Source organism: Hydractinia symbiolongicarpus, chromosome 11 (genome assembly GCF_029227915.1).
Source record: "Hydractinia symbiolongicarpus strain clone_291-10 chromosome 11, HSymV2.1, whole genome shotgun sequence".
In the NCBI taxonomy this organism is placed as follows: Eukaryota; Metazoa; Cnidaria; class Hydrozoa; order Anthoathecata; family Hydractiniidae; genus Hydractinia; species Hydractinia symbiolongicarpus.
Genome location: NC_079885.1, coordinates 24,707,059 through 24,719,659, shown reverse-complemented (window position 1 = coordinate 24,719,659; position 12,601 = coordinate 24,707,059). Strand labels below are relative to the sequence as shown.

Here is a 12,601-nt window from a genome sequence, read left to right as displayed (position 1 = left end):
TAAACAACGCCGAAAATGCGCCAGCTTCACTTTCCGTTATATCCGCATTATGAAATAATCTGCTCCATTGCCCAAATAGGTTCAAAACCTCAGGGTACAGGCCGGGCTAACAGTAATATTTAGCATAGGTTAAGATTTTGAAAGTCACCAAATAGCCTGAGATCCTAACAAGTACACGTCAACAAAATGAGTTTACAGCAGAGTTAATAATTGCTTCTAAACTTCGCTCTATGAATTCAGTTGGCGTGTTTCGGAATTAAAGGTTCGAGAGATTTTAAACGAGAGCTGGGGTGCTTTATAGAGGGATTTCACACAATGATAAACTCAACTTGTCTGACCTAATAAAACGTATTATTATCGTATGAACTAGGTATATGGTCCGTAAAAAATTCACTTATAGATATTTGGTGGTAAGAGAACCGACTTGGTTGGCAAAAGATCGAAATACATTTACGACATAATTTGGGTATAATTTGGGATGTCGTCTTAAATAAAATACAGCAGTTTCATTTCAGTTTTTTATTGTTTTGAAATTAAAAGACAAACATAACATAAACAAAAATTAAGCGAAAATAAAGGTTATAATGTTTAAACCAAAGTAAAAAGTTCGTTGTTTATTTCAACAAGATGGAAAAGAGATTGGTCGATTTTTCTCCTGTTCTTGTGTTGGTTACAGTGACTCCAATAGTTTCCGTCTTTCCTTTCATACCAGTTGGTGCGTTGTAGATCAACTTCACGTAACCCATCTTGCGAATATTTTTAGATGCAGATCTTGTGATGCTTCCACGTCTTGCCTTTACTGTGAATGTTAAAGGTTGAGATTCACTTGAGCCAAAAACAAGAGCTTGAACTTGAACAGCTACGTTTCTTTCACCTGATGTAACTGTAAACTCATCTCCAGCAAACATTGGTCGGACGAATACGTTAGAAGCTTTTGATACCCCACGAGAGATTCGTTCAAATGGCGCACCAGTCTTTGTTTGACCTGTAAAGTTGAAAATTTGAACAGATTTTACTAATCTTCATGAAGGCGAAATGCAATATTAAATAGAATAACAAATTCCATTTGAATTTTTAACTTTCTTAATTGTTGCAATTAAATGTCTTCTGAAAACCTGTCTTAATGTTTCTTAATCTATTTTTACTTTCTCTCGTCGCCTATAGTTTTGTAGATAATACTACTATCAATAGCCTACCAGTTAATCTGACTCTGAATGATTCTGTTGGTGGTGTCAGCATCGTGCTGAGTACTTCATCAGCAGCATCTAAATCTGACAGCTTTAAGTTGGACATCAAAGCTTTGCCATGAAGATCCACAAGATCAACTCGAATTGTGCTCATATCAATTCTGTGTACACCACCCAGGCGAATGATCATTTGGTTTTCAACACCTATAAAATGACACCAATATGTTATTATGGAATTGTGCTGTTAAGGATAAATGGTGTAGAATCCTGTTCGACAATAAAGTAATTTATGAATTAAGAATTGTTGCACCTTGTAAATACTAATTGATGGAAGTTGTTCTTATTTTTAAAAATGTTTTTGGCTCCTGGGGATAAAGTTTACCTGTAATAGGATTATACAATGAGAATGGTGGAGATTCTTTTCTTGGGTTTTCTTGATACATAAAGTTATGAGCAAACTCAATAGCATCTTTTGAAACAGCTTCCGCCGTGTATTCATACTTTCCAGCTCCTGATGGGAACACCAAGCTATATACACCACTTGGTGGATTGTCGATTTGGAAAATACGGATCATTGACATTGTGTTCAATGCAGTCACAGTTTTTCCAGCTGGGTCTGTCAGTGTAACATATTGTGCTGTGTTTTGAGCGCTGGTAGCTATTGAAACAATTAACTTCGCAATGCCATCGTCAACTGAGAATTTGTTTTGTCCGGGCGAAACAGATCGTTTTGATTTGCTTTTGATGGTACCTCCTGATGCAATCATTGTGTCTCGACTCAAACTGCTCGCAACATAGTCTTTGAACTTTAAAAGTTCAGCTTCGTTTTTCAGGGGAAAAATTTGACCTATTGAACAAAATACTTTCAATAGTTAGTTTATACATTTTTAACTTTAAGTTTAGTAACGTGTTTGTAAATTATTGAAAGTAAGTCTTCAAAAAAAACAGAAAGAGTGTTGATATAAAATCATGAAACTCCATGAGTATCATCAGTTTTGTGCAACGTTTTGTGTATCTCCGAATAAACTATCCTTTGGAAACATATACCAAAATGATAATAGGATTGCTGTTTATGTGACGCATTTAATAAAACCATCATATATGTTGCAATGATCTCCACTATATAATTCTCGACGTACCTGACGTGTATGAAGCAATATCCTTGTAACTGTCAATTCCTGTTTTTCCACTTCCAGTACAACCATTAAGATTTGTAAAGAAGGTAATCGTAGCAGAATTCATATCAGCAGCTGACTTCAAAGCTTCCAAATTTTCAGCTGAGTCGTCTTTAGCTGTTGCGTCAGTGAACACAAACATGGGGCTTCCATATTTAGGTCCTTGATCCAAAGCATTAAGCATACCTTTGATAGCAAGTTCAGGACAATCTCCTCCACCTCTAGCACGTAAGTTCGAGATGGCAGTGATAAATCCAGCACGTTCCTTCTCACTTTTGTAAGTGACTGGTCCAGTTCCTAAAAAATATTAATTTTAAAATTAGCTTGATTAATGTGAATTGCACATCTATCTGATTCTCTTGTAATATATTATATAAATTGTCGCTTTTTTCAGTTTGTCTTACTTTATTTGTTATTAAACATACATAGCTACCCTCTCACAAAATTCAACTTTGGTGATATTTTAGGTCATATTAGGGCCAAATGAGGAAATAAATTTTACCAGGATCGTTAAATGGTGACAAGATGTAGTCAACTTCAAAATCACGAGTTGCGTCAATGATAGATTTTGCAATGGCTTTAGAAGCTGTGATTTCATCTTTCATTGATCCAGTAGTATCCATGGCAAACATCAATGTGCTGTCTCCCTGACTAGAGATAATTTGGTTATAACTTTGCTCTCCAATTTCATCTTTAATACTTTTCAGATAACCATCGGCTGCTTTATCGATCTCGTCAATTGGAAGACCGTCCTTGATCTTTTTCTATAACGAAAAAGAAATATATGCTGTATTCTCCTATGTCCAATGTAGGGCAGTCACAAAATTACTCTCCGTTATCCTTCAAATAGGTATGTTCTGTTTCAGAGAGGAATAAAATTAGTAAATTTACAAGTACAGAAAGCTTTTGGTAACACCGTCCTACCTTCATAAAAGTGAATAATCCTTTTCCTAAAGTAGCACGAGCAAAATCAATGCTGCCACCTTCTGTAGCCACTTTCAAGAAGCTTTCCAAATCCTTCAATCTTTCCTCAACTGTTTTTCCTTTTGTTGATGGATCAACTGAAATGAATTCTTCAGCAACTGCTTTTTGGATATCAAAGATTGCCTTGTAAAATTTACCTACGAATAAAGTAATTTTCATAGTTCCTCTAATTTGATCTTTTAAAATTGGAAATAAATATCAATCTTAAATTTTAGTATTACGCTTTTGAGAACAATTAATCAAATGATATGAATTGTTAGCTACCTGATGGTGTCTTGTCAGGATATTCAGTTTTATGAAAACTCTTGAGAAACTTCTCCACAAGTTCCTGAGCTTTTGCAACACCAGTTGGTCCTGTAAACAGAAGAAGAACGCAATTACTTTAACAAGGTTTTAATTAGAGATTACCAGCATATTGCGTGTATCGACATTCAGCATTTTATAGAAAAATTGACAAGTAAACTTGCTCACCTTTGCAGAAGTCATTTGCACAACCACGGGTTTCTTCTCGCGCACCAGCGCAGTCTTTACCACTTCCCAGTGGAGTTGGATTGTTGCATTCTCTGGTACGTGTTTGGACACCTCCACCACATGTTTTGGAACATGAACTGTAGCTTGACCAATCACCGAAACCCCCATCAACTAAAGTTAATAAATAGTAGATGGAAGAATAAAACATATTGAAATTTTAGACAAAAGCAGTAATCAAGGTGATCTTCTTAAATTGGCACAAGCGCGTAAAGTCATTTTTTTGATAAGCAAACTACTTTAAGATTGTCGTACATTATTCACATTTTTTTTTTACATTTAAGCTATCACTTCACAAAATAGCATTTCATAGCTAAAGAAGCTAGTTTTTTTAAAAAACTTGAGCGAGTGCTTCTAATTGCAACCTTAATGTAAGGATAACATAAAATGTTATTGTCGTTACTGCACATGCTACACACCTGAGCAATCTCCCTTTCCACACTCTCGTGATTCTGTTGTGGGACCAACACATTTCTTTCCAGTTCCAGCAGGAGCGGGTGAGTCACATTCTCGGGTTCTTGTTTGTGAGCCTCCTCCACATTTAGCACTGCATGGTCCGTACGACGACCACTCACCAAATTTACCATTGACTAAACATAAAAAAGTTAGAGGATTTCAAATTTATGAAAGCAGGTGAAACTTTATGAAAGTAGGTGAAACAAAAAAGGTTATACCTGGACAATCTTTCTTGGCGTCGCACTCTCTTGTTTCTTCAGCAGGACCAAGAACATCACATTTGTTACCATTTGCAATGGGCTTAGGATTGTTACATGGCCGTGTTCTTGTTTGTTGGCCAGTACCGCAAGATACGCTACATTTTCCGAATTTTTCCCATTCTCCGTAACCACCATCGACGCCTAAAAAACAGGTCATTATGGCGTATGATAGAATTACACTTTATTGTATGGCATGGAAAAGAGAAAGTTTAGGTAGAGTTTGCAATACATACCAATTTCATATATAGTTTCAGCAAAGTCCTTTCCAATGCATTCGCCTGGTGCAGCATCATCACAATCTTTGAATTTTGCATTCATACAAGCTCCTTTGCGTTTTTCAATATGACCAATTTTAGATAGACCAACACAAATACCATAATATCGGAGAGCAAAGAAGTCATAACCTTTTTCTTTAGCGGCTTTGTCGCATTTGCATGCGATTCTATAAAATATAAACATATCGTTCAATTCACCAATATGATACTTTCACGTTACTAAATAAATTTAAATAAAGGAATCCGCAATTGATATCATAAAAATAAAAGCGATACTCGGTACGTGAGGGAATTTTTCGAATTTTGTGCACCTATCATATGATATATGATATACAAATGTTGCGTTAGGCACATTTATTTGCGCAGGAATAAAGGAAAAAAACACATAGTTAAACATCTCCCGCTTAGGACGAAATATGTTGCTTTTTGCCGATGTGCAGAGTGTGTTGTAATTTCTGGTGAATCATGAATAAGAAAAAAAATCATTTCCATACATTTTTAATGTTTTTACCTCGTTAAATATCCAGAAAAGTCTTTCCAATCAATGTTATCTCTGTCGTTGAAAAGAGTTTCTCCATCTTTATCTTCCCAATAACAGCCTAAGCTTTTATATTTTTTTTCGCATCCTAAGGGAAATAGAAATATAGGTTAGATTAGAATAAAATTATCATATGGTAAAAGCAGCAGTGAAAGATTTAAGACAAGCAGAAAACAAGTAGAAAGTCAGTAAGAACTTCAAAAAACAAGAAAGGCTTGAAGAGAGCATAAAAAACTTGAAGCAAGTAGTAAAACCCTCAAAGAAGCAGTGAAGACTTAAAGCAAGTTTTTAAGACTCAAAGCAAGCTTTGAAGAATTAAAAAAGCAGTGGAAACTTGAAGCAAGCAATAGAAACTTGAAGCAAGCAGTGAAAACTTGAAGCAAGCGTTAAAATCTCGAAGCAAGCAGTAAAACCTTGAAGTAAGCAGTGAAAATTTAAAGCAAGCAGTGAAAGATTGACGCAAGCAATAAAAACTTGAAGCAAGCAGTAAGAAATTAAAGTAAGCAGTGAACCTTTAAAGCAAGCAGTGAAAGCTTGAAGCAAGCATTAAAACTTGAAGCAAGCAGTAAAAACTTGAAGCAAGCATTAAAACTTAAAGCAAGCAGTAAAAACTTGAAGCAAGCAGTAAAACTTAAAGCAAGCAGTAAAAACTTGAAGCAAGCAGTAAAAACTTGAAGCAAGCATTAATACTTAAAGCAAGCAGTAAAAACTTGAAGCAAGCATTAAAACTTAAAGCAAGCAGTAAAAACTTAAAGCAAGCAGTAAAACTTAAAGCAAGCAGTAAAAACTTGAAGCAAGCAGTAAAAACTTGAAGCAAGCAGTAAAAACTTAAAGCAAGCATTAGAACTTAAAGCAAGCAGTAAAAACTTGAAGCAAGCATTAAAACTTAAAGCAAGCAGTAAAAACTTGAAGCAAGCAGCAAAAACTTGAAGCAAGCATTAAAACTTAAAGCAAGCGGTAAAAACTTGAAACAAGTAGAAAAAACTTAAAACAAGCGATGAAAACTTTTCCTTAAAACTTGTTTTTGAAAAGTCAGAGACGCATTCATTTGTTGAGTCCGCAAAAACTCTCTAAGCGGTCAGGTTTCTTAATATGTAAGCATACGTGACTTCCAAAAGCAAAATGAGTTTAGTAATCCACTTCAAAACGTTATTTAAGCTATGAAAATTCCACAAAAAACAATTTCACGAAAAACTCTCACGCAAATAAAATTTTTGCCATTAAAATATATTATATATTACAAAGAAAATAATAGCTAAAATAAAAGATATATAAAAGTATAAAAGAAAATATTTTGGATTTGTTACTAAAAAATCTCTATTATAAATTTCCCTTACGTTATAATTACTGTAAAAGAAAGAATGAAAAATGCTTAAAAGCAACATCCTTGCCCGGAATTCCCTTAAAAATGAGTTGTATAAAAAATATTACCTGAGACTACTGCCACCAGCACTAAGGTAGCTATGATGCAGTGTGTAGACTTCATGTTGACTTCCGAACGACAACGTACTTGATACCGTTTGCTTCACGCCTTATATAAGCGTGGAAAAGTGGGCTTGGCTTGTTCATTTGTGATCCCATCCTCCAGGGGGTTATGGTGAAGGAACAAGTTCTGTTTTATTTATACATAGTGCCATTAGATGTCGTGATATCTTATTAAGCAAACCATTACTACCCCCGTTGCTTGTCTTATCACCAAGGAACTAAATTTTCAAGGATAGCAACAAGAAATTAGAATGAATTAATTTATTGCAAACGCAAAATAAATATTGACTGAATTATTTTTAACACGTAAACAAATCCATTTTTATTAGCATTCTCTAATCGTTTTACTTTGATTTCTATGAGATGATGCAAACGAGGCACTCTCCATCTCTAAAATCAAGTATAAAATTCACGTAACGTACAAAAGAAGGTATTAAATGTAGTAAAAAAATAACCAATAAAAAATACACTTTTAAACAGAAGACATGTTTTAAATTTCAGACAGACCCGGAACACTTAGTTTCCAAGTAATTCACACTCTCATGCAAAGAATGTTTCCCTGGGCGCCACTAACTTAGTAATATTAGTCAAACAGACATGATTTGTTTGTAAACTTTGAGAGGCTGTTACATGGAAACAGCAACAACTAGACGTAGTCAATTCACCATTTGTCTTGGGTTAAATTTCACTTGGTGCAGCTTAAGAATTAAAAATTCGGTCACGGATTTAAGGCTAGTCGGTTAAAATAACACGCTTTCTGTGTGTATGGATGTGTGTCACGTATTTGTTTCGAATCAGCGCCCCCCCCCCCTTACCCCCAGCATTGAAGAGCCCCTAAAAGGCCAGCAGGAATAGGGTTAAAACGTCATTTCGCTTTTTGAACAAAACTAACAAAAGTGATTTTATTATTGACTGAAAAAATGATTTGAAAAACAATAAATTTCAAGAATAAGGTACGCTGGCAGATAGAACACAAATAGAAGCTTATGAGCGCCAAAGCAGTGTCTTTGCTTACATAAAACATGCACTTGATGACTTACAACAGACTACACAGTGCGACATTAGAAGTAAGCCAGAGTGTCGGTCGAGGCTATGAACTTACGACTGCAAGTTCAGTACACCGTGCCCATTACATTTTCCCCATTCACCAACAACTATAGATTAAACTGACAATTCTACATACAATGCTACAATAAAAGTTGTGCTTGATCAGGACGTACCCAGTTAAAAATTTGCGCGAATTAAATATAAAAGTTTTTTTTTCGAAAAAAAAAATTCAGATTTTCTATAATAAAAACCAAATTGCATTTGTTACTATCGGCTGAACACGTTGCTATGTGTTTCCGTGACTTAACTCAGCAAGCAAATACTTGAAATTAATTTTCAACCAAAAATGAAGCGACAGTTGAACTTGTATAATATTGGAGATTAAAGTACAACAAGACTCATCCAGCAGGTGTATGAGATTTCTTTTAATTTCAATTTAATTGTGTAATGAAACCTATACAAACTATGGCGGTAACATTACGCAAAGAAAGAAGTGGCCATTTTGTCTACATTTTCACATGAACTTTTGATATCATTACATCAAACTTAAATCTTGTTTTCATGCAATCAAAACCATGCGTTAAACGTCAATAAAAAAGAAAAAACATCAATACATGTTTCCACAGCTGTTCTTAAATCCTTCCGATATTTTTTTACAGTTAGCTTCGAAAAGATCAATAAGAAGTAAAGTTTATGAGTTTTGTCAACAAACATTTTATTGAGTTGTTATTAAAATCACTCCAGTTCTCCGCCGTTGGAAAATAGCAGTGACAGACGAGTTTTCTAAGCAACACAACATTTTGGATGAGACTTAATACTGCTTTTAAAGGAGAGGCGCCGGATGCTGAAAAAATGCTTATAATACCAGTGTTGATTTTGAAGAAGGACTGGCTTGGTCAAAAAGTCTTAACTATTATTTTGCACGTAGCAGCTATCATGATAAGAAAAAAGTCCGGACCAAAGACTAAGACTGTTTTGATATTGAAAATATTCTAGAAAAATAAAAGTTTGATATTTGTGTATCTAAAAAACGGTCAATTTTCACCTAAAAAATTTGCAACAAAACCGTAGATCTTAAAAAAAATAAAAAAAAAAATAGTCTGTTATAAATACCAGATTTGTTTACATCTTTGTGAGTGCTGAATTGGTCAATACACACAAAATAATTAAACAAGAAAGTTAAAGATCAAAATAGCAAAAATGTTGAAAAACATGTGGCGAGCAATTTTTATTATTTTATACAACTTAAATTGCTAGACAAAGTTTGGAATAAAGAAGATAAGTAAAGATTCGTAAAGGTCGACGCAAACTGTTCCGACTTTTTATCCGACTTAGAAATGGAAGGTCGGATGGAATGTTGGATAAAAATTCGAATGTCGGATGAAATTGAGTTTCACGTTATCATATTTTATCCGACACGTGAGTTTAGTAATTTAAATTTTCAAAATGGAGGACAGCACTTTGCTCGCAACGGTAATTGTATTAAAATAAACGAGCTTGCAGATTCTGATGACGAAAAATAATGCAGAGGAAAAACATAAAGTTGGATAAAGGAGCGTGAACTACTAGACGTTTTGTTTTCTTCACGTTGTGAACACGATGAAAGACTTTTATTTTGAAGAAATTCAAATTTTCACGCGTTCGAAAATCAACCAAATCGTTTGAAACGCAAATTTTTTGATTTTGTGCAGAAAGACTCCAAAAAACGGACGAAATGGTACACCAATCCTATCCATTACACTTTTATTCATTTTTTTGTTGGATAAAGTCAGATGAAAATTTTGTTCTGAAACAAACTTTTATCGGACCTCATCCGAACTGATTTTTGCCTTTTGTTAAAAAAATTTGTTTTTTTGTACATACGCAAACCGATCCGACTTTTCATCCGACATGGGAAAAATCGATTTGTTGTTCAATGATTCCGGTCTGTATATTTATCAAATTTGGCGCCATCTCATCACAAAAAAACTTTAGCCTTTGAAGCTGGTAGTATTAAAATTTTTTGTTGTTGTTTACGCAAAAATATTTCTTGAGTTACAAAAAGTTTTTAAACAAGTTATCAAATGCTGCTACTATTTTATAGCACGTCAAATATTCTCAAATATATTATATATATCTCCAGTCAAAGATCTTTTTTATGTTTACTGGTAAGTAAATCAAAAACCTATTTATTTTCACTCTATAAAATCATGAAAATTCTGCAAAAAAAAATATAGATTTAGAAATCATTATATTTTCCCGCTTAAAATTTATTTTCTGGTAGCCACAAAATAATTTTCTGTTCGCCTCCCCTTTAAGTTCTGCATTTTATTTTCTAGTTGCTCGACTAGCAAATGCGATAATTAAACTCGTTATCGCTGTTTTGGTAATCCTGTTGTTTGTTTGTTTGATTTTTTTATTTAGCCACTTTAGGATTACTGTTGCTTAGCAATAATTTCGTTTTGTGAAGATCTGGGCATCGCGTTAAGACTGAGTTACAGTCGTGTGATATTAATGAATATATTTTATATTTCAAAATTGTTTTGTGTATCATACCTTGTTTATTTATTAATGCGAGATATATTCGTATATTTGTGCGGAATTGATTTTTTCAGAATGAATTTTTGCGAATTTTGCTCCTTAGTTAATTCCTGCAAAAAACATTTGGCAAGCTATTCGCAAAAATATCTGTGGACTTGCATTCGCAAAAATAAGTATCGCAAAAAAGTATTTTTTTAAACAGGCTGATTAAATTTTATTTCGCCACTCGACGTTTCTCTGTCCTCCAGAGTGGTGTATTGGCTATGGAAAATCAGTTTGGGCAGACATTTAATTTCCCACGGGCGAAGAGACGGGAAACTGTTAGGGACTGTGCGTGTCCGCCATTATGAATAGTCTTATGTTTATATTTGTCGGTTCCGGCAATAGGGATTTTTAAGATTCGATTATAACATGGCGCTGCGAGTAGAAAGCACCACGAGGGAAAATTGAAAATTGTTGGAAAACTGATGCTACGTTTCACTTTTACTCCAGAAACAAGTAACATTTACGAATCTCTTACCTTGTCGCCGGAAGCAGCGGCCACTACAAAGGGCATTATCGATGCCTTAGAAGTGTTTGAAAAGGGAGCCATCAATGAAACCATGGAGAGACATACGTTCAATCATCGACCACAACAGGAAGGAGAAAAGTTCGATGATTTTTGCACAGACCTTAAAGTTTTGGTCAAAAACTGTAACTATTGTGACAATTGCGTTCAAGGAATAATACGAGACAGAATTGTGGGAGGTATTTTGGATGACAATTTACGACAAAAGCTGCTCAGCAAAAAGGTTTTAGATTTAAAAACAGCGGAAGAGATGTGTAGAGCGAGTGAAAAAGCGACAGAAGGTATAGGTGCATACAAGACGACAGCCACAGCTGTTGACCAGGGACAGGGTGATATCAACGCAATATTGGGGAAACCAATTCCACCAGGAAGACGATACGACCAGAAGCAGCAGAAATCTGCAGCAGCAAAGAGCAACGGGACCAACTGCAAGTTCTGCTTGAGACAGCACTTATTTGGACGGAATTTTTGCCCAGCCTGGGGAAGAAGATGCAACACCTGTGGAAACTTAAACCATTATGCACAGAGTAAAGTATCCCGAGGAAGAAATGTGAAGGAAATGCAAGCAGAAGAAGCCGCAATGAACAGCCTTTTTCTTGGAACAGTGGAGGGTACGCAAGGGTTGTCAACTCAGGATGAGCCATGGGAAACAGATATAACGGTCAAAAATGGAAAAATTCAAAGTAGACACTGGAGCGGATGTCACACCCGTAGGCGTACCACAGCTAAAGCAATTCGGAAGAACCATGAAAGACATCAGACGCACAGGAAAGACACTGACCGGTCCATCAGCAGAAAAGTTACAATGCCTTGGATATATAACAACGCTGCTAAAATGGGGTGATAAACAGTCAAACGAGGTAGTGTATGTTTGAAGAAACTTGAGAGTGCCCTTATTGGGCAAACCGGCTATAAAACGTTTAGAGATACTCACATTCAACAAGCCAGTCAATAGCACAGTGTCACAAGTATCTGAGGACAATCAAGACATTATTCAAGAATTCCCAACACTATTTAACGGATTAGGATGTATCACCGGAGACTCAATCAACATCAAATTAACCGAAGATGCAGTACCCTACCACTTGACAGCACCACGGCATGTAGCATTACCACTGTTGGAACCCTTAAAAGCAGAGATCCAGCGAATGAGGGGTATGGGAGTCATACGAGAAGTTACAGAACCAACAGACTGGTGCCACCCAATTGCTTTAACCAAGAAATCGGATGGCAGTATGCGCTTTTGCATTGACCTCACAAAGTTAAACGCATTTATCAAGCGAGAATTCCACTAACTAGAGAGTGTTGATGAGGCTCTTGCGAAACTCGGAAGTCAATGCCACGTGATGTCAAAACTTGACGCCGATTCGGGATATTGGCAGATGCCATTAGATACTCCAGCCAACTGATGGCAACATTCATCACACCGTTCGGACGATTCTGCCCAACAAGAGGTCCCTTCGGACTAACATCAATGCAAGAGATCTTCAATAAACGTCTCGACCAAATCATTGAAGGGTTGCCGGGGATAGTGAAAAGCACTGATGACCTACTAGTCTTCGGTAAAGATTTAGAGGA

The 12,601-nt window shown here is 35.5% G+C and overlaps 1 protein-coding gene across 1 annotated transcript; it reads right to left on the bottom strand.

Moving 5' to 3' along the window:
- Positions 1 to 504: 504 nt before the first annotated feature.
- On the bottom strand, positions 505 to 6,992 carry LOC130614290 (hemicentin-1-like). The gene is made up of 13 exons (XM_057435717.1): positions 6,835 to 6,992; positions 5,377 to 5,491; positions 4,824 to 5,032; positions 4,549 to 4,731; positions 4,294 to 4,464; positions 3,818 to 3,988; positions 3,611 to 3,700; positions 3,287 to 3,483; positions 2,865 to 3,126; positions 2,327 to 2,659; positions 1,570 to 2,034; positions 1,197 to 1,391; positions 505 to 985 (listed from the first exon to the last, which is right to left on the bottom strand). Exons 1-13 carry the CDS (start codon positions 6,887 to 6,889, stop codon positions 615 to 617), a joined length of 2,817 nt encoding a protein of 938 aa, XP_057291700.1. The 5' UTR covers positions 6,890 to 6,992; the 3' UTR covers positions 505 to 614.
- Positions 6,993 to 12,601: the final 5,609 nt, after the last annotated feature.